The sequence below is a fragment of the Oryza sativa genome, chromosome 1 (assembly GCF_034140825.1).
Source record: "Oryza sativa Japonica Group chromosome 1, ASM3414082v1".
In the NCBI taxonomy this organism is placed as follows: domain Eukaryota; kingdom Viridiplantae; phylum Streptophyta; class Magnoliopsida; order Poales; family Poaceae; genus Oryza; species Oryza sativa.
The window spans coordinates 20,093-48,068 of record NC_089035.1 but is presented as its reverse complement, the minus strand read 5'-3'; the positions used below and the strand labels follow the sequence as shown (position 1 = coordinate 48,068).

Sequence of the window (27,976 nt, the reverse complement as noted above, 5' to 3'; positions counted from 1 at the left end):
ATTGAAGCACTCGAATTATTGTTTTTTGTTTCGAGAAGACTATTTTGGTCAACTGTGAAGGTCTCGGGGGCAACTGTGGAGATTATGGTTACCCCAAATCCACATGGCGGTTACATTCCAGTAGATAGAATATCTTTATGCGGACTCGGGTTAGATTCTAAACTTGTATGTCAAGAAGATACCAGGGATCCTAATCGGTTACGATTGTATTTTATCTGTAATCCCATGTTCCGTTAGGATATGGGCTGTACTTTGTAATACGGATCCCTTCCCCTATATAAGGAGGGGTCCGGGTTCCTCTCGGAACGATTCTTTTTCTCTCAATCACACAATCAATAACACACTCGGCGGAATCATCCCCGGACAGGAGTAGGGTATTACTTCTTGAATAAGAAGGCCTGAACCTGTATAAAATTCCTTGTCTCTAAACCCATCCACTTTCCTAGCTTGATAGCCACCCCCTTTTATTATTGCCGAAATCTTGTTTCGACACAAATCGAGCATAACATCTGTGATAGCTGCAATAAGAATTGAGAAGAGAGTCGTACCTCCCCAACGCAAGCTGGAGCAAAGACGAGGTCCCTGCGGGAAACTATTATGCGATAGGCGACGACAATATGGCATCACCTTCCCTGGTTCCTCCCCTCTGCAGAACAATTGCAATGACGATAACCTAGAATGTGGAGTTCGAGATATAATCTGCCGAGTTCTTGGATTAGATTCCAGAATAAAACACGTAGATCTGGTGACGAATCGAAGAGGGCACACCAATGGTTAAGGAGCAGCGTCGCAGGCGCGTCGGGGATGGGGATGGGTAGAGGCAAAGGAAGTTGAGGGGAAGAGTGAGAGAACATGGTGGGAGAGGAGACGGTGGTGGCGTTGAGGTGGAAGGAGGTAGCGAGCAGCGTCGGGCTGTTGCCTATCGAATGGGAGGTGGAAACCGGAGGACGAAGCGGCTCCACGAGTAGGGATATGGGAGGACTTCATTTGTGAAAGAAGTTTCCTCAAGGGTGCAAATGAAATTTCACCAATTGAGAGATCAAGCGGCATGCATGGTTTAGAGGAGTAATCGGACGATCCATGTTTTCTTAATGACGTGGCGTGATATTTTTGTGTGAAGGGTTTCACTTTTCACTTATTTAAAGATTTGAACATCAAGGATACATGGTCCTTTGTTGCTGGCCATGCTAAAACATTACTACATGATTATAAGTCTATTAGATATTACAGGTAGAAACCATGTTTGCTCTAGAGACATTAGTTGGGAAAAAAATAAAGATCTTAAGCTCCCGATCATTATATGTTCAATACATGGCGGTGTAGATTGATCAATATAGATATTATATAGAAAATACAATTGTATCTATAAAAGCTAAGAGTTATGTATGTAAGAAAAAAAGATTATATCTATGAAAATATAAGCTAAGAGTTGTATATTTTAAGAGTGAATTGCATGTTGGACTATATTTTCTTACCCATGTTTCACAATGAACTAGGTGTTATCAAACATTTTCACTTTCAACCAGCCATAGTTACTTGAGCATGCAATTTGGACTAGAGGCCCACATGTAAGCCAGACCAGGTGTCTCTCCCTCTTCTCCTTCTTTCTTCCTCCTCTAGACCAGTCATCCCCATCCCCACTATCGCTGCCTCCACTTCCCTTTCCAGCCTGCCTATAGCGGTCTAGCTGCCCATCTGTTGTTACCCTCAAGCTTGAGCATCTAGATTAGGAGCTCATGACTAGATCAAGCACTAGACCAATTCCTGCTGCCACTACTGTTGCAAGAGCAATGAGCACAACACATGGGAGAAAAAAGAGTAGCTTCGAGGCAGGGCTATCGAGGCGCCATGGAGGTGCAAGTGGAGCGATCGAGCATGGGCATGGTATGCGGAGGTCGAGCTCAAGCACAGCTAGCAAAGGTGGCCACAGATGGAGCTTGAGCTCAAGCTCAAAGGCAACATAGACAGAGCTCCTCTCTTCAAGGCCATTCCCCGTGGTTTTCAATACCTCATGCCAGTGGTGTTGTACTCATCTTCTGGCTTGACCCAATGTCAGTGCCAAAGTTAGAGACAATTAGCAGCAGGCAGCAGCTTGATGTAGGAGCAAGCAGTGGCTGAGTGAAAACAGGGGATGTGGAACTGGAAATGGATAGGGTGGTCTAATGTGCAACCCAAGGTAAAAGATTCTGGTCTAAACTGAAAATGTTGGATGTGCCCTGGTCTAAAGTGCAACTTTGGTCATAATAACTAGCCCAATATGCAATTCACTCTATATAAAATTCAATCTGATTTTTTAAATGTGTTGCATAGAGAATACAATTATAGAATCAAAAGGGAAGAGTTGTAGTATATCAAATTTAATTCCTTTAAAATCTAGCTGCGCGAGGAGATCCACTCACTAGTCATGTTAACGTTTTCTTTATCATAGCAGGAACAGAGTCCTTTAGAGAGAGATGGTTAAAACCTTCCTTTGACAGAGATAAGTGAAATGAACTGAACTGCATGCAGCTATATTTTATTATTATTGGATCAAATAAGCATTTTATTCTATGGCTATGTTTTGGTTCTATGGTGAGTACATGAACATGATGATAATACTAGTACAACAGTAATCAGCAATGCCACAATAACAAGAACAGGGGATATATTATATGTTCAGCAAGACGCGTCCATGAACTCCACCAGCAGCTCCCTGACCATGCCTCTGTCCGGCATCTTGCCAGCAGCTCCGTAAATCGGAGCTCGCCCCCCGCTAATAGGCCCTGGATTTGCTTTTACCTACAGCATCGCAATTTACACAGAAAAATTAGTTACCTTAGTAGCTTCACTACAATCATATACTACTCTATCAAGACAAAACATGCATATGTTGGTAACTCACAGTGTCCACTGAATCTTTCAGATCCTTCAGGAATTCCTCATATATGACCGTGTGCTGCAGTGTCACACAAATGTGTAAACTGAAACAGAAAAAAACATCGTCAGGCTACACTCGTACATAAATACGTTACACTATGGTTATTTGTCTGAATCTGAAACCAGACTATGTTTTTGTTTTACCTGTTGGGTCTCTGCAGAGCATTAAGGTGCCAGCCTTTTGATGACATTATGTCGTTCACCTCAAATATATCAACCGAATCTGAGCCAAATGCCACGACAGTCATGTCTGGCTTTCCAATCACAAACAACCCTGGGATATCTTCAATCCTGCGCAATGCATTCAATACATTTCTCTCTTTAAACACGTGCTCTCAAGAATTCAGATGCAGCACATCTACATGAAAGGGCATCTAAAGTTTGCCATTTGACTATACACAATGTGCATCCCTACAATTATGAGGAATAATATTGATGTGAATGGCACTTCTGTTCAAAAAATTTCCCAAACTAACTGATACCAAAACACCACAGTAGTCAGTCTTTATATATGTTTATACTCTAGGCTTCCAAGGATGATAAACAGGCAAGTTTACCCTCTTTGTATTTTCTTCGACACTTCCATGATATGACCTGTATTTTCCATATAACCTGGAAACCAAGCACAAGTATCCATTAGAAATACTGTTCCACTACTAAACTACCACTGGACTGGTCAACTTCTGAATAAACCTGTTACCGTTCAGTCCAAGAGACGTCATAGCAGCCCAAGCTCCCGCTATCAACCCACCAGGCCTACTTCCAGCAATAGTAGGTGAAACATAGAGCCCACCAGTCCATTCAGTAACTGAAAAAAAATAAGGAAGCAAAATCCCCACATTAAACCACTATTCAAACTTTGGTTCAAGATTCGTTGCTCATGTCAGATAGTGGAAAGTAAGCCAAGGGCTACTAGGACGCAAACTACCATTTGCATTGCATGAATCTACGTTCTTCCAACCAAAGTTACCATAATCATGTAAGAAATATTCTACCCTGTTTGAACATTTTCGTGCAGTTTTGCAACATGATCATATCTGTTAAGCTGTAATAGTTATGTAACGACAACCATGATATCTGTCGAATAAATATAGAGGTCAAAATTTTATTGAGAAGTGAGAACCCCTTAAAAAGGTTTACTCAAGAGAGAAGTTTCATAGGAAATGATTGAAGCTTACCAGCAACAAATTGATGCTGAATTTGGTGGTAGTATCCAAGATGCCAGTGCCAAATAGATGGAGGGAATAATGTTAGAATATCTGAGAAAAGTAAAGAGAAAAATACTCCAAGGCTATTTTTACCTTTCTAATTTCATGATTTTTATATAGGACAATGCTTGTCCCTTTTGGGGCTAATCCATACTTATGAACATCAGTTGAGATTGATGTAACTCCCTTGACACAGAAGTCGAATGGAGGAATAGGGTACCTGTATTGCAGAGAAGTCATAGAATTAGTACACATAACATTAGTTCAATCAGAGATGTAACAATGGCCTTGACAAAATGGATGCCATATATGATTGAAGTTATAACACATCATTTCTAACAAAAGAGACATATACTTCAAGTATCTAAAACCAATAAATGGGACATAAATGAACATTAAGATAAGTAACTATCATAAGATTGCTTTAAACCAGTCCAGATTCATCAGACCTGATCTATGACTAGGGATTAGCAAAAATTTGCATATTTGTTCACTTCACATTAGCTTGGGTATTGCGATAGTAAGCACACACTTGTTCCATATGTGGTTATACATGGCCATAACCTTTGGGTTTTTAGTTCACAGTTGGTGGCAGTTCGGGACAAAATTAAAACAATCATTAACAGGCAAACCATCATGTTACATGATTAAAAAAGTGAATATTACGTAATGTTCTGGCAAGTTCTTCAAAGTTCATGCAAATGCTGAAATTACTGATAAGAAATCAGAACATCATCTGAGAACAGTCGAGTAAATCCAGATAAAGGGAACAAATGAATGGTCATGAAGGAATACCCAAGATTATAGGTGAAAAGCAATATAATACAGGTATCAACAAATTGCTTATGTAGACAGTTTGAGACCTCCTCTATTGAAATTAAAGCAATCATTAATAGGCAAACCATCATGTTGCTGTAAGAAAATGATTAAATGTGTATATTGGCGAGCTATTCAAAATTTGCTCAAGTGCTAATAATAATGGTAAGATATCATGTTATGAAGTAAGTAGGTACCCAAGCTTACGAGCGAAAGGCAATACAAATCCACCAAGGCAGAGATCAACATGCAAGCAAATGTCATATCGTGAAGCCAACTCCCCAAGTTCCTGAAGATGATCCGGGATACAAGAAATCACTGAACTTGCAGTGCACAATTTCAGTAGGAAAAAATATTTTTGGTTTTCTTTAACATAACGATGATTGATTAACATACCTCAATAGGATCAATTAAACCATGAGGAAATCCTGGTGCAGACCCCACCATCTGTGCAACAGAAAATTGTTAGGGAACATTTACATATTTACATGTACACTAAGAAATGTAAGAGTAGGAAGAAGGTAAAGGTAAAGACTAATCTTTCCTTATAAAAGGTCACAGGGTCAGAAGGTACATACTAATCTTTCCTTAGGAAAAGACAAATGCAAATATCTTTCATCTCAGGTGAATGGAGGCATCAGAACAGCTTTAAGCTAACTAGAGAAACAGGAATATGGATAAAATCTCACCATTATCGTATTTCCGTTTATACACCTTTTGAATCCTTTCACATCTGCAAGAAACTCTTTGTTCACTGGCACACGCCGCACTTTAATATTGAAATATTGAGCAGCTTTATCGTATGCAGAATGTGCTGATTCGGCAATTATCCTGTATCACAAGCCTTTATTACCATGGAGATAAGGTGATCACAATGCATAACATAATCCATCATTTATCTCACATTTCAGGCTTTGTAATGCCCTTCTTTGTTCGCATATAGTCGCGTGATGTTTTTACTGCTAATAATATGCTTTCAGTTCCGCCCGATGTCATATTACCACAAATCTGTCCACCGGATGATTTTTCTTTGATGCCAAGCAAAGCAGCTGTCATTGCAACTACTTCAGCCTCTAATTGTGCCACACTCTTGAATACGTCCTGGTGAAGTGGGTTGGTGTGTGAAAACCTGAAAGGATTAAGAATATTTATGGTAAATTAGAAGCCTAAAATTAGATGGAGGCCTATAAAAACTAGAAAAAGTTACTCCCTCCTTCCCAAATTGATCATCATATAATGAAATCCAAAATTTCTCAAATTGATCATTACATAACCGCATGGACACGGGTTTCATCAGAATACAATTAATGTAGCAAGGGAGAATGTGTACATGCTAAGGATGTAATTGGCATGATGTTTTAATCGATGCATGTATGTGGGGAGAATGTGTGCATGGTGTCTCGATTGATGTGATTTAAATTATCTTTGGTCTTGGTGCATAAATATATATGATGATCAATTGGGATGGAGGGACTACATGGTAACTTTGAAATATGAGTTATAAATAAGTCAATTCACCAAAATACTAACAGAGGCACTTGGTTTGAATCTGGAAGAACATATGTTTCCCTACTATACATTTGAAGTAATCTAGTGGACTATTTATCTTGATAGTTGAGACAGGCTGACATGAATTTTATGACGGTATTCCCTAGGGAAAAAAATAAAATTATGCAAATTACTTTTTTTCTTCCACCAACGCAACAGAGCATAAATAAAACAATAAATACACTTTATTATATACTTTCTTAAGTCGCCCTCCTATTGGAAAACATGGTGACCAATTATTGTCTATATATTCTATTTAAATAGAGATTGAGACAGGGTCAAAATCCCAAGTCTTACATAGAGTAAGCCTTGTTTATCAATGCAAAATGACCTTCGGATTCACTCCCAGCAATATAACTGCAATATTAAAAAAAAAGTTATTTGACATGCGGAATGCTAGTAATATGTGTAGAGTGTACAGCATAACGAAAAGAACCACAATAGAATGATTGAACCGTTTAATTTACTGGGTTTATTTTGTGTGAGAATTAATGGGATGCACATACACTGTGCCAGAGCATTTTCCCTGCCAGTTTACATCTCTAGCTTTCAGTGTTTCGAGATCGTTTATCACTTGGTTGGAAAGCCCAACAGTTGGCAACTCGGTCCGCAGAGTACTTTTTGTGGACGTGCCACCTGACTGCAGCTGGTCAACAACCTGTTACAATATAAGTATAGCACCAATAATGAGATATCCGGGGATATGTAGGTAGAAGTACTTTTTTTTATTTTTGTTTTGACATGAACATGGTCTTAAATCAATCGCATTCACAATGGCATTCACAATCATAAGAGAGACGGTACGCCTGGCTGAGTTGCGTGCACGCGAGCATTCCCAGTTAATGCGCGCGGCTGCATATGTCAAACTGAACGAACGTAGCATCTGAATACCCACGGAGCATTCCCATAGGAAAGAAAAAAAAAGATGAAGCAAAAAATTTAACATATGTAGGGTAGGCATATGCATATGTAAAAAAATGAGTAGAGTAGAAAAGAAAGTATTTTTATTTTTCATTTTAAAAATAAAAGCCACTAGCGAGCGATTACTACAAGAAAAGGAGAGAGAGAATTGAAGAGGTACTCAGATGCGTGTGCTGCTGACCTTCCTCTTCTCAGCGTTGATGTAGGCGCTAACTCCCGGAAGCAACCTGCGTGTGTATGTATGAACGGATAATAATAGTAATAGCAGCAACAAGTAAGAAAAGAGGAGGAGATTGAAGTCGATTAAAGCTTACTTGATGGCTGTCATGGCTAGAGCGAGGAGGACGGTGCGGAGACCGCGGTCGGCGACGGCGGCAGCGGCGGCGTGGAGGGTGCGGGCAGCGAGGAGGGCGAGGAGGGGCGCGGCGAGGAGCACGAGAGGCTCGTAGCGGGAGAGGTGGTGGTTGGCGGCGTCGCGGAGGCGGAGCGCAAAATCCATGGCGAGCTCCATGATCCGCTTCCTTCACTTCGGGCCGGGGGGATTGGGAATTGAATTGCTTTATACTAGGAGGTGATGAAGGGAAGGTATAGCCAAAGGCCAAGCCAGCAATGAGGAGAAGAGGAGCTACACGAACACGACGCCAATCCCACCCAACTTCCCAAGTAGGAGCACACACTAGTATTAAATCCACTTTCTAGAAGGGGTCCCATTCTCCGCTGCATATTTCCTTTTATTTTCACATTGATTTCATTAGGTGTAAAAAGATCTCCTCCTAATACTCTCTCTCCGTCCTCAAATTAAAGGGATTTTGACTTTTGGACTACTCGTCTTATTTAAAAGAATTATGCAAATATAAAAAACAAAAAGGTATGCTTAAAGTACTTTTGATAATAAAGTAAGTCACAAATAAAATAAATAATAATTCTATTTTTTTGGAATAAGACGAATAGTCAAACAGTACAAGTAAAATATTAAAACCTCTTATATCAGGGGACGGATGGAGTAATATACTATTACTTCTGTCCCAAATGATTCGATGTCCTTGTTTCAAAGAAAATCAAATTCACTAACTTTAGACTAATAAAAATTATAAGTATTATGCGTTATAACACTAGATTTGTATTTTAAAGTACTTACTAACCTTTTAGTTGTTAATAAATAATATAAATAAATTAATGTTTAAAATGTTACTGAAAATCATGTACAGTAGTAGCAATAGGAGTAATTGGGCCTATCAAGATTGACCTAATTTGTGGCCACAAGTCACTCACTCAGTCAGGTCAACAAAAGGAGCCTGCCTCACAGAAGAGCGAGCGTTTAGTAGGAGTATCACCATCGATTAGGCCCAAATTATTTGACCTTCATCCATCAATATGGCTGCCCTCCTACTCCGACAGCTACAACAAGATGGCTCGCCGTGAAAACCAAAGTACAACAAATCCATCATACTTCATACGTACTACACCCACACCACACCTGGAGTATATATACTCCTATATACTCCCTCATTTCCTAAATGTTTGACACCGTTGACTTTTTTAAACATGTTTGACCGTTCGTTTTATTCAAAAACTTTTGTGATATGTGTAAAACTATATGTATACATAAAAGTATATTTAACAATAAATCAAATGATAGAAAAAGAATTAACAATTACTTAAATTTTTTGAATAAGACGGTCAAACATTTTTAAAAAATTCGATGGCGTCAAACATTTTAGGATGGAGGTAGTATATTAAAGTGACGAAAATCTGAGATCAATAAAACTCAGAGTGCCATATGCCAAAGCATGCAAATGTGCCATAATAATTCCTACTACTACTATACCCTTATTCCAGTACATCCTCCCCAAACAAACTTGCTGCAACAAGACGCAATCAGGTGTCTCTTTCTGCCCCTACGAGTTTTTTTTTACAACCACAACCGACAAACAGTATATCTCTGCAATGCATTTGTATTTGGTATATAGATTAATTAATTTCTACAAAAAATTGGCACTTCCAATAGGTGAAAGTGATGCCATGGGGCAACTGCATATTTTTCTACTGGCACCTAGTAGCTAGCAATACATATACACGTAAAGGTCAATCCAACTCCTTTGGGTAAAACCATGACAATGCCATGTATCTCAACTGGCAGAACTCTTCAAAAAACCAAACCCTCCAAACAGTCTTGAATTTGGAACATTCCTCCCAGTGGTTGGTTCCCCTGAACTTGATGACCCATTTGATAGCTCCTGGGATCCTTCTTTCATAGAACTTGCTCGGCTCAAAACACCCTGGAGATTCATGCAGGATTAAGACAACTTAAGCTGCTCAGTTTAGGGCATACACACTCCTTACGTTCTGGTTTGCATTTAGTGCTATAGAGTTTTGGAAGGTAACAACAATGGCACACCTAGTCGAGCAACGAAAAGTGATAAAAGCTCGGGCATATTGCCAGAAAGTATAACGCAGACTCACTATTAATGTGTTCACTCAAGCATAGTCAATACACCATCGTCTTTGTAAACAGCTAGTATTTCCAATGTCTATAATCATCAGGCGAAGTGCTTCATCTTTCCCAGCGTAAGCATTAACACTTAATAGGCCATGAGTCGCTCTATTCAATTTAAAAGCATGTTAGATGATATTACCCTTTTAGGTGGCATTGATGTTTCAACTAGCATACTCAGTCCTGATGCCGACATAGTTGTAGGAGAATGCACAACCTGCAAAAGAAAAATAATTAGATGCAATAACCCAGGTCAAACATGTCCTCAGACACAAAACCAGACCTGACCTTAGATGCCTCTGTTACAGGTGATCGAGGGCCAGAAAACTCCGGTTCTGAACTTGGAGGCAAAGAAGCAGCCTGTGGTAAGAAAATAAAAGGTCAGATAATCCAAATCATGTTAACATTCAAAAAGGTGCACAACTTTACCCTTGTAATTCTCTCTGGCAATTCAATAGCTGGAAGAGGAGTTGATGATAAGACCTGGAAATCGATTAAGAAAAATCAAGACTATCAGTATAGAAGGATGATATAAGAAAGCTTCATGGTGCCACTTAATACATCGTAATTGGTATCACGCCAGAAACTGTGTCGAGGGACATTGCCTGAGGGATATCTCATGGATCAAAAGAAATAGATTAAAGTTGGTCATGTAGGAGCCATATCATAACTTATAATGCCAAATCAATGTCTGAGCAGTCATTTTACACAATCTATCAGAAACTCATGTGTAAGTGTATGCCTTTTTATATCAATAATGTTCTAGTATGGGATCGTAAGGGAATAGAAGTTCAGGCTAGCAACATAGCAAGGTCTGCCAAAAATAGCTTTTGGGCATTGTGCTAACTTGCCTGACGAGTATCAGTTTTGGGGCTCTTATCCAGCCTTTTAGTGAACTCGCATAAGTCATAAATTCCTCGTGCTGTACGATCCTAAGACATTTCAGTAAAAGAGGTTAGCAAAATGCATATTTCTGGGGGTAAAGCAAGTTATATTGTTGCAAACTCTTAATTACTTGGGTATATGAAAGACGTCCAAGCTTTGTCTCCTGTAGTACAAGGGAAGAAGTCAGTTTCCATCTAGCACCAGTGAGGAAAAGAGTTATCTTGAAAAAGAAGTGTATGCGGAATACAAGGCACCTACCAGAGTACGAACCACAAGATGAACTGATTGCATTTCCTCCTGGAAGGCACTTATATCTTCATGGATGACTGTAACCTATTGAATTAATTTTGTATCAACCTCCAATAAACTATATAAAATCCTATTAACATAATGCTTGAGCATTCAAACCTCTTTTCTTGTGGATTCTGTAATTTCCTGGCATTCATCTAAAGTACAATCTACATGATCTATTCTTCCTGCCAGATGCCTCTTTGCAGCCTGATATCAGAAGATTGCACATAAACACGAATTTGAATCAAACAGTGGGAGTAAGCACACGCAGATGCAACAGTATAACAAAGCTAGCCTCAAAATGTTCAGAGGCATATCTAGTGGGAGGTGGGAATCATAGATTCTGTTTTGTTTTCTCAGGTTAACTTTTCTTGTTTGGTCCAAATAGGTCAAGAATGCTTAATAGAATTATAAAGATGCCATATACAAAAACAACACATAATTGTAAATGTTCATATCCAAGAAAGGTCATCCTGCAAATCCAAGGTATTCTAACCATGTGGACATATCTGGTGAAAACCATCAAATAAGTGAAAACCGGACCTAAAAGTTCTCTAAATTCATGAAAAAAAAACTAGAGGCAACATTCCCACCAAATCTTAAGTAAAAACTCAACTTCATTTGGGAGGAACAAAAAAGACAAATTTCAGGTGAACAGTAATAGGAAACTGTTATGAATTTAGATTCGGTCCGGTTTTCACAGGTTTTCATTTATTTGATGGTTTTCACTAGATATTTCCCCTTTAACCATTTTAATTGAGCGGCCTGATGTGTACTCTCTCATTTGAGGTGGCAGTCCAATAGTGATTGACATACAGTATGCCACAAACTTTAACGGGATGTTAAAGGATTGAACTCCATTCAACAAACAACAGTTCCAACTTCCCAAAGAGAGAAATATAGGATCATTGCAGTATGCATGTAAAAGCTTCAAATAGTGCAATATTCATATTCCAGTGAACGAAGGAGAAACTTACATTAACATTCTCTGAAACATGTTCCAACTGTTTGCCAACCACATCGCAGGCATCAGATAAGCCACGCTTCGTCACAAACATCAAATCAGAAAGTTTCCAACCCTGTAAATCACCGAGTTAGCTTGATTGCCCCATTTTGTGGATTATGACAGTTGCCCTAAAATGAAAAGGAAGGAGAGAGAAAAAGAGAAAACTTTGCTTGTCTGATAGTCTAAGATGATGTGTTTATAATTGTTCAATAGCACCCTTCTGCCAAGTTGAGAATCAGTGATTACTTTTACCTTCCACCTTATGTATAAATAGCCGATAGCCCCAGCAACAACAGCTGTTATACCATAAGCACCAGGGCCTGCAAAAGAAAGAATTTGTCAGCGTTAGTATAGAAGACAATGAAGTAGCTGCAAAAATTACATACAAAAATTTGGTGTCCAAAAGGGCATCAAACGATTTCACGAGCAAGTTTCCATAAATTAGTTAGATCAGAAAATGGGCTTAATGTATTCCTCCAAGATAATGGTTGGCAGGAAAAACGATATGGACGGTAAAGAAAACATAAATATCACTAGGTTAATAGGTTATGGTTAATAATTCCAGGAAAAAAGCACACTGCAGATACAACAGAACAGAGAAGAATGGGAGAGACCTGGTCTACCATCGACGGTGACAATAGCAACTTGATTTGACCTGGACAAAAGTTGGAGGTCCTCTCTGAGATGATTGACCTAATAGTTAGATGAGCAGTGGGTTAATCATGGAGCCATCCAGCGATGAAGTACAGTAAGAGATGACGAGTGGGAGACCTGAGATAGCAAGTGAGCAGCGTGAGGGCTGCTGGTGGATGGGCCATCCTTTTTGTCTTGCTTGGTCACAAACTAGAGAGCAGAGCAAAGGAGCAAAGGAACCTTTTATGTCTTAAATAAAAGAGTAAATTTCACAAAACTACATATTTTGTGGTACAAGTTGCAGAAAACCACACGCACTTTGACACTTGGCACTTGAGTACATATATTTTGGTCGTGTAGTTTCACAAAACTACATTATCGATGTATAGATTCACCCGCGAGATGATGTGGCTGTTTCACCTAGGACGAGGACATGGCATCCTATTACCAGCCATCGCACGAAATTAATATGATGCCACGTCCTCATACTAGATGAAACAACCACGTCGTCATATCACAAGTGAATCCATTCATCGATAGTGTGGTTTTGTGAAACTAAACTACCAAAATATATGTACTTAAGTGCCAAGTATCAAAATATGTGGTTTTCTGCAACGTGAACCATAAAATATGTAGTTTTGTGAAATTTACTCTAAATAAAAACAAAATACTACTGAAAGGAAGGAATGATTGAAATTGAAAGAAAAAAGAACAACCTTGAAGGCACCAGAGAGCACATCCCTAAAATCGGGGAGCGCAATCTTGGCCTCTCCGCTGGTGAGTAATGTCCCAACGATTCCTGCAATTTCCAAACAAGTAAAGCTAATCGAAGCTACTCCAGTAAATGAAGCAACAAACAGGAGCAGGAGCGAATCGAGCTAGAGGCTAACGAGAGAGAGGGGGGATTGGGCCAAGCTACCCTATACATACAGATTAGACGCACAGAAATCGCGAGAGTGGATCCCTACCGGAGCCGATGACGATGACGATCTTTCCCAGCACCATGGCGACGGCGGCTGCCACGATCGTCGTCGGAGCAGCTAGGGTTTCGAGACCTCACCTCCGACCCGACGCCGAGCAGCCGCAGCGGATCCGGTGCTCGTTCGCATCGCCCGTGGGATCTTGCCTGGACGACCCAGATTCTTCCTCACCACCTTTGGCCTATCATCAATTCCACACCACCCCGCCCCCCCCCCCCCCCCTCTCTCTCTCTCTCTCTCCTCTTTTTCTTTAGCCCTTTCAAACTTTTTTACGGCATGGAAATATATTTATATTTACACGAATGTTGGATTGGCATATAATTATAATCATAAGATGACATATTAATTCTCTCTCTCTCTCTTTCTTTTGCCCTTTCAAACTTCTTTTTAAGGCAGGGAAAGATTCTATTACATGGGACAACCTATTATATGCCACTGACTTTGTCACACATCTACGATTTGCCACTAACTTTATCACGTTCTACAATATGCCATCGACTTTTTCTTAATTTCTACAATTTACCATCGCCGTCCAGTTAGCCTCCATTAGTACCGTACAAATTTGTCGAAATGGCCAAAATACCGTTAAGACAAAAACTTCCAAAATTTGGATAAAATAATCGAAATATCAGATTTCAAGTTTTTGGCCAAATTTTGGATGTTTACAATCTTAAGTTTATAATATGATAGCAACCTCACACAGAACTACCCCAGATTTCAGCAATCTCATTTATCCACGTTGCAAATGATATATCAAATTTTCAGCTTAACTCAACAATTGGAATTGACTGTTCATGTGAAATACATACACCATAATTTACTTGTGCTGATACCAAACTGGTAGGCGGCCATTTGCCCGAGTTCATTCACAAATAAGAATTTTCTTATTCCATTTAGGGTGGTGCAGATACGAAGTTAGTTGATAAACTTTGCATATGGCATGCAAGCAGCGAGTATTTCAGAGACATACCAAGACCAGCAAGCTTAACTAAGGGTGTGTTTGAGGAAAAGGGGATTGAGGAGATTGGGAAGATACGCAAAACGAGATGAGCCATTAACTCATGATTAATTGAGTATTAACTATTTTAAATTTCAAAAATGAATTAATATGATTTTTTTAAAGCAACTTTCATATAGAAAATTTTTGCAAAAAACACACCATTTACACACCATTTAGTAGTTTGGGAAGCGTGCGCGCGGAAAACGATGTGCATTATCACTCCCTATCACCCAAACGAACACATCCTAAGTCGAGTAAACATAATGAACCTAATCTAAGCTATCATCTACAGCTTGAAATTCAAGTAACATAATCAGAAACAGAACCAATCATCAGTCAATCACACATAAAGAACTCAGATCATGCAGGAACAAGGATTGGGGGTGTAATAAAACAATGTCGATAGCGAACAGACTACTACATTTTCTCAGCACTTATCATTAAACAGAAAATCACAGGTAACTCTGGCAAAGCCCAAAAAGACTAGCAAAAAGTACTGGCAACAGTGCAAGGCAATAGCTCGAGCACACTGAGATGGGTTCAGCACTCAACGGTTCGCCTTGGCAACACGCTCAATCTCATCCTTCTTCTTGATGGCATAGCTGTAACATATCAGAATTAGAGCATGGATGTGTCAGTAGCCTCATTTCATCAAATGAGAAGCAAGATTTACCTGTTGGATGAGCCCTTGGCGGCATTGATGAGCTCATCAGCAAGGCACTCAGCAATGGTCTTGATGTTCCTAAAGGCACTCTCCCTGGCGCCAGTGGTGAGGAGGTAGATTGCCTGGTTGACCCTCCTCAAGGGAGAGATATCCACAGCCTGCCTCCTCACAGCGCCAGCAGAGCCGATACGGGTTGCGTCCTCACGCGGGCCGCTGTGAACAACAATCATGCTTGTTTATTTGTGTTCATTTCATTCAGTGATAGTAGTAAATTGTCACATTAGACATGTAACACAAACATTTTCGTATGTACTACTCGTACCAAACAATATATATATATATATATATATATATATATATATATATATATATATATATATATATATATATATATATATATATATATATATTCCCGTCTTGATTTTTGGCTAGTAAGATAACATTAATTGCACGGGCAAAATAGAGGAGTGTATTTTGGGATAGAAGTATTTGTAAAAAGAAAAAAAATACTACAGTTATGAGCATTTGCATATAAGAGTGAGGGTGGGGGTGATTGGACAGTGATAAGCATTTGCATATAAGAGGGTGAGGGTGATTGAAAAAAAAGTGAATTGGACAATTGAAGTGCGCAACTGAAAGGAATTGGGAATTGGACGGTGGTACCTGTTGATGATGGCATCTACGATGACCTGGATGGGGTTGGCGTCGGTGAGGAGGTGGATGATCTCCATGGCGTGCTTGACGATGCGGACAGCCATGATCTTCTTGCCGTTGTTGCGGCCGTGCATCATGAGGGAGTTGGTGAGGCGCTCCACGAGGGGGCACTGCGCCTTGCGGAAGCGCTTCGCCGAGTAGCGGCCAGCCGTGTGCGGCAGGTAGGTGGCGTGCTTCGTCGAGGACACCGCGAGGTAGTCGGCGAGGGATATGTCGTTCACCTGCGCCAACGAGAGTTATCGACAGACCAGACGAGTACCCCTACTTGCTTACTAGTATAATGGGAGGACAGGCAAACCTGAACGTCTTCGAAGGACCAGCAGTTGAAGAGCTTCACCACCTGCTGCTGCGGCTGCTCGACCACCGCCATGGCTGCTGAGCGTGGATGCGGCGGCGGCGGCTGAGGGAAACCCTAAACAAGAGTGGGTGGAGTAGCCTAACGAGTCGCGGCGCGCGGGGGGAGATGCCTACCTTCCCTTTATAACAGCGGACTACTTGTTGGGCTGGGCCGGGCCCGGCCCAGGCTGTGCTTGGCTTCGAGCTAGGGTTTTACCATCGCCCATCGCATCGGACGGCAGGGATTTCATTTTTTTTGGATAATGGAATAGAATATCTTACAGGATCATATCGTCATGTATATTTATGTACTCATTTTCTATAATGTATTAATACAAGTAACCAGCAGCAAACGAAAATGAGACCAACATTGCTCCGACTCTATCACTGAAAGTCTGAAACCATCCAAATAGGCTACACAAAGTTCTTTCTAAGGATCAGCATATTCCTCTACAACTTGTCTGCCTTCAGCAAAATATAAAGCTAAAAATTGGCATATTCTCTCTTTGTAACTTCTGACGAAAATAAGGACCTGCTAAACTGCAGCTTCTGGCAAAAAAAAAAACAAAACAAACAAAGACCTGTCAATTGCACTCAATATTGCCACAACTGCTGCCATCGGCAAGCAGCTAGCTCTCACCACTTCCACTTGCATATCCCCCAGCATTGCATTTTGCGCTTCAACTTCTTCCACTTGCATATCCCCAGCATTGCATTTTGCGCTTCAACTTCTTCCACCAAGGGATACCAGGCCTTCCATCTCATCTTATACCAGCATAGTATCACCAGATGAAAATCATCACAGAGTTGCCATTTCACTCCATCCTAATACCTACATTACACCTCCCATCTCAACTCGACTCTTACTTGCCTTTCCGCACCGGACCATCACTTCCTTCAACACCAGGCAGCCGCAGGGCATGCACAAACATCCTCTTTGCCGCTCCAACCTGCTCCCTCTTCAGTTCATCAGGACTAACACTACTAGCAGCTCTACTGTTACTTGTACGCCAGCTCTGCTTACATGGATTCCCGGTGTGCAACCTCATTCTGCCATTCTCAACATACCTGCTATCTTCCTTGCCACCTGCTGTGCGTGGGTTTAACTTGTTCCTACTACTTTCCGCTGGCTCCTTTCCTTTGCCATTCTTCACGGCTGCTGTCTCTGTCGGGCTCTCAACTTTTTTGCCAAGTGCATGCGCGATCATCCGTTGAGCAACAGCAGGAACATGCCTAGGTTTTGCCACTGCTGTCCCATTTCCCTTGGCATCATGCGCTGAGAAGATACGCTCGCGAGCAGCTCGATAAGCAGCTTCCCTCTCCTTGAGTGACGGTGCTGGGGGTGCAACTGACTTTTGCAAAGCCTTCAAATCTGAAATAAAAGAGTTGATTGGGTTTTTTTTCAGACTTAAATTCCTCGACTGAAATTATGCAGAGAACCAAGCTTAAGGCTGCGTTCGCATATGCCGGTTCCCATCCCAAACAGTTGGCACGGAAAACGGAGCGGTCCATTAGTACATGATTAATTAAGTATTTGCTATTTTTTTCAAAATTGGATCAATATGATTTTTAAAAGCAACTTTGTATAGAAACTTTTTGCAAAAAAACGCAACGTTTAACAGTTTGAAAAGCGTACGAAAACAAAGCAATGGAGTTGGGAACTTGGAGTTCCAAACACACCCTAAGACAGTTTGAAAGACGCTTTGTTGAGAGGTGGACAGCAAGCGCAACGTACCTGCATCATTTTTCAAATGCGAGATTTCAGCAGAAATATTTTCTTGGGCATCTTCCTTCCAGGCTTCTTCAAGATCTGTTAGAAGAGAATTCAAAATGCTAATTATTAACCTGTTACACACACATAAGATTGCACAGTGCATCACATTTATACATGTAGAATAGGTTTTTCTTTGTGCAGATGGTGCACTTAGAATTTCTTGAGAGAATAATAAGAAATATCTTTTTTAAGGGAATAACAAGAAGATATCTATGGAACTGAATGTCTTATGACACATCAAACTATGCCTGTGGAACGATGAAAATGTAAGTCAAATTGACTACCCACTTCAAACTCACATGGAAAAAAATACCAGTATTTCTCCAGCTGGCATCCAGCAGCCAGCTTTACTCCTTTGTCACGCGAATCATGCTCAACGACCATACTGTGCATTTTTAATCCCTTTTTATGAGAGGGTGAAATAAATTCAGGCTAAGGCACTGCACAATGACTTCCTAGTTCCTATTTCCAGATTTGGTCACTACCATCAAGAGGAATCATTTCATAATTTTTTTGCGAAGAGAATTTCTAGTGTGCCCTGATTCTTCATTTTATCCTCCCATACTTTTTTTTAGTTTTTCTTGATCCGCTATGGACCCATTTCATTAATTAGGGAAGGTATCTTAGGGTTATGAGTAAAGGGCATTATGATTGTTTTCAGAAAAAAAAATATATTGGTCAGGTAATACAGTGGTTATGTAGGGGAACAAAACAGAGGAGGATCCAGAAATTTTCTTGAGCCCGGACAAGCCGAACAACGGATCATAAGTACACACGAATCTTCTCCATGGACCATTTACTAAAGCACAAACAGAATTGGCAGCATGGGTGCTACAGGGTAGTGTCACCCCATCAAAATGCTTCATCATGAATGATCCACAAAATGAAATTATAACAATTCACCTGTATCTTTCCTCTTCACTACAACAGATGTCGATGTATCTTTGTTGTCATACTCCCATAATACGTCGCTTACGAGGACAGGTGGGCTGCGCAATATGAAATAATAAGTAATCAGAGGTAATAGAACTACAGAATAATGTCTCATGTGTAGGTCACAAGAAAAGTGTGATTTCAGCTTCCGTGCTCTGAGTCAACACAATAGCTATGGGAGGCAAATGGCGTGATTATCTTAAAGTGTGAGCAGCCAAATGGTTCGCCACAGGTGGAACTAGGGATGCAATTGGAGCAAGACGGCAAGGAATAACAAACAAGATGTGATCATGAGTTTACGGGATAGCTTTTGTTTTATTTCCCTGAAGACAGTTTTTTGTGTGGAAACAATGTGTTTTTCTATTAACCCTTTTTTCTATTGCATTGAAGAATGATGCAGGTGGAAATTAAACTGTACATGTTTGTAGTATAAGAAACAGCGAAATGAGGGCATAGGGAGACATAAGACGACACTCAATAACAAAGAGATGTGTGGTCACTTTTGGTATCATACATGGCAGTTTCAGGGCAGCGCTGGAGAACTAAGTGTCGATCTTCACCTTCACCAACAGATTCATGAACAAACCTAGCAGCGACACAAAAGCAAGACATTAGTAGTTGCAAATATTACTCTATCCAGTTAAGTTAGTATTTGAGAAGAGGGTAGGTGAAGCAGGTCGAATGGAATTGGAAAGAGCACCCGTAGATGTCGGCAAGGCGATGCAAAAGAAGACGTTGATAGGAGCTGGCAGGTTGGAGCTCTAGGATATTCCTATTTGTCCCGCGGTATGCTGCCACTATATCGTCCTCATCCTCGTCATCGTCAGAGTTGTGGTACTGGTTCTGTAGGATCCCGACGAGGGTTTCCTCAGTAGAGAGGACGAGGTGCTTGCTGTAGAGGTTGTCCTTGATGAGTGAAGCCAGCTCCTCAACCTGTTCCAGTTTAAAGTTTCGTTCGCACAGAGCAACACAAGAACTGTAATTTTTTTAGATAATGAAAGCTTTATTGTACTAAGCCAATTACATCGATGTGATACATGCTTAATTGTATATATTCTCGTAATACATTTACTAGTGATTTACATACATGATAATCCTGAAGTAAGGAGATTGCTATAGCATAGCAGCTGTGACATGACATCGTCAGGCATGAGCAAAGAAAGATAAGAAATCGATAGATAGATAGATAGATAGATAGATAGATAGATAGATAGATAGATAGATAGATAGATACAACAAGGAAGGTATCATTATTATCAATTATACCATAGCGAATTGGTTGGCGCACATCTGGATTGGACGGCGAAATTGATCATATACTCAAAATATTCCCCCTTCTTCCTCCTCCCAAGTCCCCCTTGTACTGCCCCCCTTTCTTCCTTCTTTTCCAGCTCCCTCTCTCCCACGCTGCACCAGCTTCCTCCGTACTCCCCACTGCGCCCCGGTCTTGCCCTCCTTGCCTCTTCCCCTGCACCTGCACGGGAGGGAGAAGCGGCAGGCAGACCCCAGACGGGTGCGCTGGTGAGCTGGGTGCGCGGGCGAGCAGGGGTGGGGGGTTGTGGTGGAAGGCTTGGGATGAGCGGAGGCTGGAGCGGTGAGCAGCAGGGGCGGGTCGGCGGCCGGCGAGAGGGGCGAACACGGGCAGGTCAGCGAGGGAGCGGTGGCGCGGCTGGTATTGACTCTTTTCGACTCCTCCCTGTGACTTGTGAGGGATAAAATTAGATATCAATCGGATAAATGAATATGGCCATCCATTTACGCTGTATAAAAATATTATCATGCCTCAGATTAAAATAAGAGTCCAACTCTGCTATATATAGCTTGCTGGATATTGATTTTGAATCTTATCCCTAAACCCTAAACATGGTGTTTAAACTTTAAAATTGATGATGGTGAAGATTAAGTTTGTGCACGTAAAACGAGAAAACCAATAACATATGATTAATTAAGTTTTAGTTATTACAAACTTGACAAAGAGATATATTTGATATTTTAAAGTAACTTCTATATACTCCCTCCGTCCTAAAATATAAGAGATTTTGGTTGGATTTGACACATAAATCCTAAATGAATCTAGCTGCTAGATTCATTGTCACATTGATGGAGGGAGTAGAAAGTTTTCATGGCAACCCTCTCCTCCCCGTCCCTCTTTCCCTCCTATATGATGCATTCTCTTTTTTCCGTCTTTCGTTTCTCCAGCGCGTTTAAGGAAACCATAACCCCTTGTCCGGAAACGCATTTTGACACACTCACCTGGTCGTGTTCACCACCAGAGCTAATTGTTGTTGTTTCTATCTCCATCGGGACCATGTCATTGCTGACTGCGTTTCCACTGTTTTTTGTTTTTTCATTGCCAACTGCCACCTTCTATGGACAAGCCACCTCGTGGGACGCGTCCTGCCACCTCCCTCGTCGTCGTTTGGTCGCCGAAGCACCGACGCCGATCTTTCCTCCAATTATATTTCTCGTTTCGGCTAGCGAAGACGATGAACAGTGTTAGTCATTTTTTCTCCGTCTTTCATTCCTCCTACGCGTTCAAGAAACTGAAACCCTTTTATCCAGGAACACATTTTCATGCACTCATCCGATCGTGTTCACCAACAGAGTTCGTTGTTATTATTTCTCTCTATTGGGACCACGTCGTTGCCGGCCGTGTTCCTACAATTATGGTTTTCTTCATTATCAACCTCCACCATCTATGGATGAAACCTCCACCATCTATGGATGATTCATGTTGTGCGACACGTCCTACCACTCTCCTCACCGCCGTTTAGTCATCGGAGCACTGACGCCCATCTTCTCTTCTCTTTTTTTTTTCTCGCCTTCGACTAGGGAAGATGATGAGCAATGCTTATTCAGTACTATTCATTTCTGGTCTAGCCTAATCATGCTTATGGACCACTCACGTAATATTGAAACCATAGGAATATGAATGGAAACGGATACCCATTCAGAATTAATGGATCAAAATTTCATCTATAGGCTAAAATAAGTTTTTTTTAAAAAAAAATTCTAGCTAATTTCAGTTTTTTTTTCATTTACACTATAAGTTTTAGTACTACTTGATCCATTAAAATTGATGAAACTTATAATTTTCCTCTGTATTGAATTATTTATAGCTAAATGAAAAAAATGATTTAATTATATAATTTTCATGATATTAAATCATCGTATCGGCCAAAGTTAGTTGTAGTTTGATATTATTGTTTCTATGATTATATTTCCTTAATCATTTATCTTCAATTGTAATATATGGTTTAGGATTTTGATTTGTATCAATGAATGTTATTTAAAACCCTATGGTAGTTAGATACTAAGTTGAGACATGTAACTTCCTACTAGTTGGTTCCAAAACTTAGTACTATTAAATTTGGAAAAAAGTGATAATGAGATTTCAAATCCAGTACAACTTGTATCTATTGGTCTGAATTTAGAAATTATTTTGTCACATAAAAATATAGTTTAAATTCCACACCATGTACAACACTACATTTATTAAGTGTAAGTCCATATCGGTTATGATTAACTAATTGTTGATTTCGATTTTTCAATTATTAAAATCTCAATATCATTATTGAGAGTAAATGGAATACAACTTTGCATTTATTTATTCTAATTTTGCAATGATTCGTAGGCTTTATCAACTACCGCAAAATGGCAAACCTTTTGGGGACGCAAGACTTCTTCAACAAATACATAGGTTTTTTTTTTCCCCATTGTCAACTCCATTTTCTTCAACCGGGATAAAAAGCCCCCCAAAAAATGTCAGGGTTATGGAAAAATAGGAATTTTTAGATCGATTACAATCCCAATGGAAGTTGAATCATGACTAAAGGAATTCCTTCAATAGGGCGAATTCAATACCAACATTCAGATGGACCCTTGTGCGGTACACGGAAATTCTTCCCAAATGTTGTATTCTTATAAAAAAAAACCTTTGTTCCAAGGGTTTAAGGGTAGAGAAAAATTACTCTATGTCATTGAGTGTCAAGCCAGTAGATAGTTGCCCCCATATTCCTAGGCAGCCAGAACTTCTTCCACCTATGCAACTCTCTTTTTTCTCAATTGTTGGCTAGTATAATTGATTTCTTACACACACACAACTCAATCGCCATAAAAAAAATCAATTCCAGCAATAATTTTGACATATATAGTATTTCAAATCTGACCTGATTTTTGCCAAAATTTTACATATAAGATAGAATTTTGACACAATTTCAGCAATAATTGACACAATTTCAACAGGATTTTTTAACATAGCACCACATATAAACATGTCCAAGCATCACAAAGTACCACATAGTCAACAACAACACATTACATGTCCATCAAAAGCAAGAGCTATCACAGTACCACGTAGAATCTCTCAACCTGAAACTGAAGGTCACCTTTCCCTACTTACGGAGTATAAGTTTGGCATATATAATCAGCCGGCTAGAAAACGGTCGGCGAATCACACCAACACGAAGATTTACACGATGACACGATGTAATAAATTAAAATACAAATGCCACCATCTGCTTCATATAGAGAAATGATAGGCATCTTTCTGTTTCTTCCCCACTGTAATTGCACGTGGAGGGTGGTAACTGGTGAAGGTATATACAGTGTTCGACAACTCAAGAAACGAAGTCCCATGAAAATCAAAGAGGATTCTGGCCTGACCTCGGCAGCAGCCAACATGCTGATTAATAGTTAAAACTCCGTACATTTCTCCCCATTTGTTGCAACATACATACAAGAAAACCTCTCTGGTAGTACGGTTGTGTTGGACCTGCCATATAGCCAAGCCACGGTATGCCGCTCCAATGATGCTGCTGCAACAAAAAAATTCTTTATGCGGAACTATTGAAAGGGATAAAAATTACAAGCACATTTGTGTAGAATCAGCCATGAGTCAGAGACTAAGAGCAATCACATTTCAATGACCAATAGCATCCACAGCTTTCATCCATTAAGCCTGTCTAGAACTACTCGACTCCTGCATTTCCCCAACTCTTTCGATGTCAATAACTCCCTGTGATATCATTGAAACAGGAAAAATAAGATAATCATTCAACAAGGAATGAAGTAAAACCTTGTCAGAGAAAGAATGAAGTAAAAAAAAAGAGTATCGAAAAATGTACACAGGGTACCCTTTTTCTGGTATAAACGTATTTTACTGTATTGAATGGCAAATGTATAAATAGTGCCATAAAGAGTAGTTGAAAAGGACAGTTACTTTACCGCGTCAGCAGGATTTCTCTTAGGTTTGTTACCATTCGAGGTTGCTCGTCTAATCGGTTTTCTTTTCTTGTGGAAGGATCCATGGAGAGAATCCATCACTGAACTTTCAGGCCATTTGCCACTTCTATCACTTGGATCCAAGTTGCTAGGGCCCCAGGTATACATGACAAACTTCCTCACCTATTAGGAAGAAAAATGATATGCTTGATCAGGGATGCAGTCTAGTAGGTACAATGTTCATCATTAGATCAGGACATTCTTCACCTTATCCCAATTCTGTTGAGCACGTCTTTTCCTCAGTATTTTTAGCATTCTGGAATCCTCGTCTCGAAGCTTTTTTATCCTAGCTTCACACTGGAAAGACAAAGCATCAATTACAGCTGCATACTAAGTCATCTTCTTTTTTGCCGGAATGACCGAAGGAGGTCATTCAATGTAATTAAGATAGGAAGAAAAGGTTACAAGAAAAGTTTTACATCGACAGCTGGCTGTCGAGGAAGGATGTGCACCAGAGCACACGCCTTGAACCATGATAATGAGCGGAAATTGCAAGTATGTTAATTCAATTCATTTAAAAAATATCAGAAAATTTTCATGGCCTATTAGTAATTCTGAGTGGAACAGAAAACCCCATAAAGATGCAAAGATTCAGAGGTCAACAAGTGTTAGGCTAGTTAAAACTCGAAAGTGAAAAAAAAAACTGGCAGTTTATCTTAAACAAACAACAGGGATAGATTTGTGATGACTTACTTGAGCCATAAGGCAAAGAAATATTGCCACACTGAAGGCATAAAGGCCACCAATACTTGCAAGTATACTGACTGCAGAAAATAAGCATATTAGATACTAGTAATACAAACTATTCAGATTAGTAGAAGCCCAAAAATTTAAAAAAGCCATCATGGAGAAAATATTTGCACCGGGATTTCAAATATTTGTATTGGTACTTAGTAGCGTAAATCTTAGTAACATTAACACCACAATTCACAAGTAAAGAGACTTCATTTTCAATAGGCTGGAAAGATGACTTATGTAGGTATCAACAATCACTAGAAAAGCTCACCTGGGCCTAGCACATTTTCGTTGCTAATCTCCACAATGTAGTTGGAAAGATAGCTTATGTAGAGTGTAGTATTTATTATTCCATCCATAGGGTTTTGCAAGGAAGCATTCAAGTTTCTAACATTTGAAAAGGTAGAACCTTGAGTGAAGTCCTGAACCAGAGGTTGCAGAAGCTTCAAATTGTGATGATTGATGTATGTTTGAGGAAACAATTGAATCTTGAGCACATTGGAATCTCTCCCTCTGAATGTCTTCAGCTTGTCATCAGTAAAATTGTCGGAGTTTATAGTTCCACTGACAGAGCTCACATGTTTGTCATCTCCATGTTGCTTCGCAGTGAGATTAAACTGGAAGCCAACAGCGGCAGCTGGTTGCCTTGGCAGGTCAATAAATTGCCAGGATACGTAGTGGTCTCTTGGCGGGATTCTGCAGCCATTGCACTTGAGTGAAACAGATGGCCCCTGGCTCGTGTTCTGGCAATTGTATGTCAACAATGTTGACAAAGGCAGCAGCCTGAAGTCCATAGATCCAGGTGTTCCCATTGCAATTGTAGAAGGGGCAACCAACTGAGAGCAAGACATGCTAGAGATGGTGGTTATGTGGAACTCGATATCATTGACAAAAGACAACAAATCAGGAGCATTGGCTGGTTTGACCCGATGCACTTCAATGTTGCGTCTTTGGATGGCTTGGTACAGCAGCCTGCAACAAGCAAGGAAAGAAGACACCCTGTTAGTGAGTGAGTAACAAATTCCTTCCAACACTAGACTTTGTTAAGCACTTACACAGTGACTAATCCAACGAAGAGTATCAAGCTAGCTACTGAGCACGTACCACCCAACTCTGTTTTTCTTTTCCTCAGTACTTGCTGGTCATCCTACAGTACGGCAAGGTACATCAATATTCAATGCAACTTGGAAAAGTAGAAATTAGTGCAGAAAATAAATTTCCTTGGATATAAGGAGTGTTCGTAGTGTATAATGTATAATATCCATATCCAATATCTAATACTGGTAAGAAAGTGCAATGTGCCGAAGTAGGAAGGAGCGGCAAAAGGAGTGTGATGGATAAGAAATTAAAGTAGTAGCAAAGCAAAAACTTGTTCCTTAGGAGAGGAGATTCCTAACAAGCGAAGCAAAGCAATCCTCAATTTCGACATGAGTAGAAGGACTCAAAAGCAATTAATTTGGCCTTGATGAAAATCTAAGTTCGGCGAGGGCAAAAGAAATTTGTAAGAAACAAGATGTTATTAGTAAAAAAAAGGGGAAAAAAAGAAAACTAACCGCCCAGTGGGTGGTGTCGTAGATGCAGTCGAGGCGGCTGACCCAGAAGCGCGCGCGGAAGAGCCTCTTGTTGCCGGTGGGGTCGTGTCCGGTGAACCTGGCGAAGGCACAAAAGGCAAGCCAGGAGAGGAGGGCAGCGATGGTGGCCTCGAGGAGGAGGGCCTGGGACTGGGTGAGGCGGCGGACGACGTCGAGGGAGAGGACGGGGGTGAGGAAGTAGAAGCTCTGGTTGCGGGAGGCGCCGACGGAGCCGACCTGCCAGCCGCCGTCGGGCAGGCCGAGGCAGGTGCCGTTGATGGCGGCGGAGAGGTAGAAGCCCGGCTCGCAGGCGCAGAGGGTGGCGTTGGAGGCGAACATGCGCGCCGCCGTGCACGCCATGGCTTAATTTGGCGTGGCTTAGCTTAGCTCTCGAATCTCAATTGAGGGCAGAGATTGGATTGGATGGGAAGATAGATATGGAGGGGATCCATCAAAGTTCGGAATCGGATGCTTGTCTCCTCCTAACTTGTTTATCTCTTCTCCTTCCTTCCTTCCAAACCAACCTACCCTCCCTCTGGTTGCCTCTCCTCGCCTGCTGCAGCCTGCACAGCAGAGGGAGGGATCTTTGCTTTGTATGTCCTGACTGGAACAGAAGGGAGGAGAGGACTAGAGGAGACAACACAGAAAATACAGAGTCCTTTTGCTTGTGCTGGCTTAGCTGGCCCTGATGAGCTTAAGAAGAGAGAAGAATCCTCCAGCTCAAAAACAAAGAGAGAAAAGAAAAAGAAAGAGAAACTCTCTCTTTTTTTCCTTGTGTAATTTTTACCTAGGTAGGTCAACTGCCTTCTCCCCTGGCCAAGGAGGCAAGGAGCAAACAAAGCCACCACTTGTCATCTAAAGTCAGATTCCATTTCCCTACACTTGTGAGATCAAGCCTAATACCTTATATTTATATATAAAAGGTTTTAAAAAAAAAGTACCTTATAAAACCTTGCATGAAATCGGAAATGCATTTCCAGCGCGCATCTTTTTTTTTTCAAAAAAAAAACTTTCATCCGTAAACTTTTATCTGAAACTTTCATACGAAAAAGTGTGTGCTCGGAACGCACATGCACGACTTTTAGACTTTCTTAAGAATTAAGATTGTAAACTGACATATTCTTAGAATACTAATTCAGTTAGGCCCAACTACCATAATTATTTTCTTTCTGCCTGCTGTTCTTTTAAAACAACTTTCTGCTTGCTGTCAATACAAGAAAAAGGATACCGTAACCACCAACAAATGGATTACTTAGGAAAACCCAAGA

General features: G+C 40.5%; 5 protein-coding genes across 12 annotated transcripts; all 5 read right to left on the bottom strand.

The window, feature by feature from the left end:
- Positions 1-2,489: 2,489 nt before the first annotated feature.
- Positions 2,490-8,082, bottom strand: LOC4326459 (sphingosine-1-phosphate lyase-like). Its single transcript, NM_001397998.1, has 15 exons — positions 7,724-8,082; positions 7,591-7,636; positions 6,995-7,146; positions 6,786-6,845; positions 5,845-6,069; positions 5,630-5,771; positions 5,337-5,387; positions 5,138-5,229; positions 4,218-4,344; positions 4,095-4,110; positions 3,617-3,724; positions 3,474-3,528; positions 3,061-3,207; positions 2,882-2,960; positions 2,490-2,778 (listed from the first exon to the last, which is right to left on the bottom strand). The coding sequence occupies exons 1-15, from the start codon at positions 7,918-7,920 to the stop codon at positions 2,656-2,658; spliced, it is 1,620 nt and encodes a 539-aa protein (NP_001384927.1). The 5' UTR covers positions 7,921-8,082; the 3' UTR covers positions 2,490-2,655.
- Positions 8,083-9,167: 1,085 nt separating this feature from the next.
- Positions 9,168-13,855, bottom strand: LOC4326458 (uncharacterized). Of its 2 annotated transcripts, none has more exons than XM_015766704.3 (14): positions 13,687-13,855; positions 13,435-13,517; positions 12,857-12,928; positions 12,700-12,778; positions 12,332-12,405; positions 12,057-12,158; positions 11,197-11,286; positions 11,047-11,121; positions 10,919-10,951; positions 10,755-10,835; positions 10,333-10,386; positions 10,192-10,263; positions 10,046-10,120; positions 9,168-9,688 (listed from the first exon to the last, which is right to left on the bottom strand). In XM_015766704.3, the coding sequence occupies exons 1-14, from the start codon at positions 13,721-13,723 to the stop codon at positions 9,539-9,541; spliced, it is 1,077 nt and encodes a 358-aa protein (XP_015622190.1). In that variant the 5' UTR covers positions 13,724-13,855; the 3' UTR covers positions 9,168-9,538. The 2 variants fall into 2 exon arrangements, with proteins under 2 accessions (XP_015622190.1, XP_015622199.1); XM_015766713.3 differs by having other exon boundaries at positions 12,338-12,405.
- A 1,206-nt stretch (positions 13,856-15,061) lies between these two features.
- Positions 15,062-16,527, bottom strand: LOC4326457 (small ribosomal subunit protein uS7). The gene is made up of 4 exons (XM_015765672.2): positions 16,375-16,527; positions 16,026-16,297; positions 15,372-15,575; positions 15,062-15,300 (listed from the first exon to the last, which is right to left on the bottom strand). The coding sequence occupies exons 1-4, from the start codon at positions 16,444-16,446 to the stop codon at positions 15,246-15,248; spliced, it is 603 nt and encodes a 200-aa protein (XP_015621158.1). The 5' UTR covers positions 16,447-16,527; the 3' UTR covers positions 15,062-15,245.
- Positions 16,528-16,771: 244 nt separating this feature from the next.
- Positions 16,772-20,806, bottom strand: LOC4326456 (uncharacterized). 2 transcript variants are annotated; one of them, XM_015765670.3, is made up of 6 exons: positions 20,386-20,806; positions 19,820-20,095; positions 19,634-19,705; positions 19,090-19,175; positions 18,148-18,222; positions 16,772-17,784 (listed from the first exon to the last, which is right to left on the bottom strand). In XM_015765670.3, exons 1-6 carry the CDS (start codon positions 20,433-20,435, stop codon positions 17,276-17,278), a joined length of 1,068 nt encoding a protein of 355 aa, XP_015621156.1. In that variant the 5' UTR covers positions 20,436-20,806; the 3' UTR covers positions 16,772-17,275. The 2 variants fall into 2 exon arrangements, with proteins under 2 accessions (XP_015621156.1, XP_015621157.1); XM_015765671.3 differs by having other exon boundaries at positions 19,820-20,052.
- A 2,540-nt stretch (positions 20,807-23,346) lies between these two features.
- Positions 23,347-27,377, bottom strand: LOC112163591 (uncharacterized). 6 transcript variants are annotated; one of them, XM_026027124.2, is made up of 8 exons: positions 26,691-27,377; positions 26,193-26,284; positions 25,409-26,109; positions 25,096-25,166; positions 24,610-24,699; positions 24,346-24,525; positions 24,038-24,136; positions 23,347-23,936 (listed from the first exon to the last, which is right to left on the bottom strand). In XM_026027124.2, exons 1-7 carry the CDS (start codon positions 27,066-27,068, stop codon positions 24,074-24,076), a joined length of 1,575 nt encoding a protein of 524 aa, XP_025882909.1. In that variant the 5' UTR covers positions 27,069-27,377; the 3' UTR covers positions 23,347-23,936; positions 24,038-24,073. The 6 variants fall into 6 exon arrangements, with proteins under 6 accessions (XP_025882909.1, XP_066163975.1, XP_066164113.1 ...); XM_066307878.1 differs by having other exon boundaries at positions 25,547-26,109; XM_066308016.1 differs by having other exon boundaries at positions 23,347-23,933; positions 25,547-26,109.
- Between the last annotated feature and the right edge of the window lie 599 nt (positions 27,378-27,976).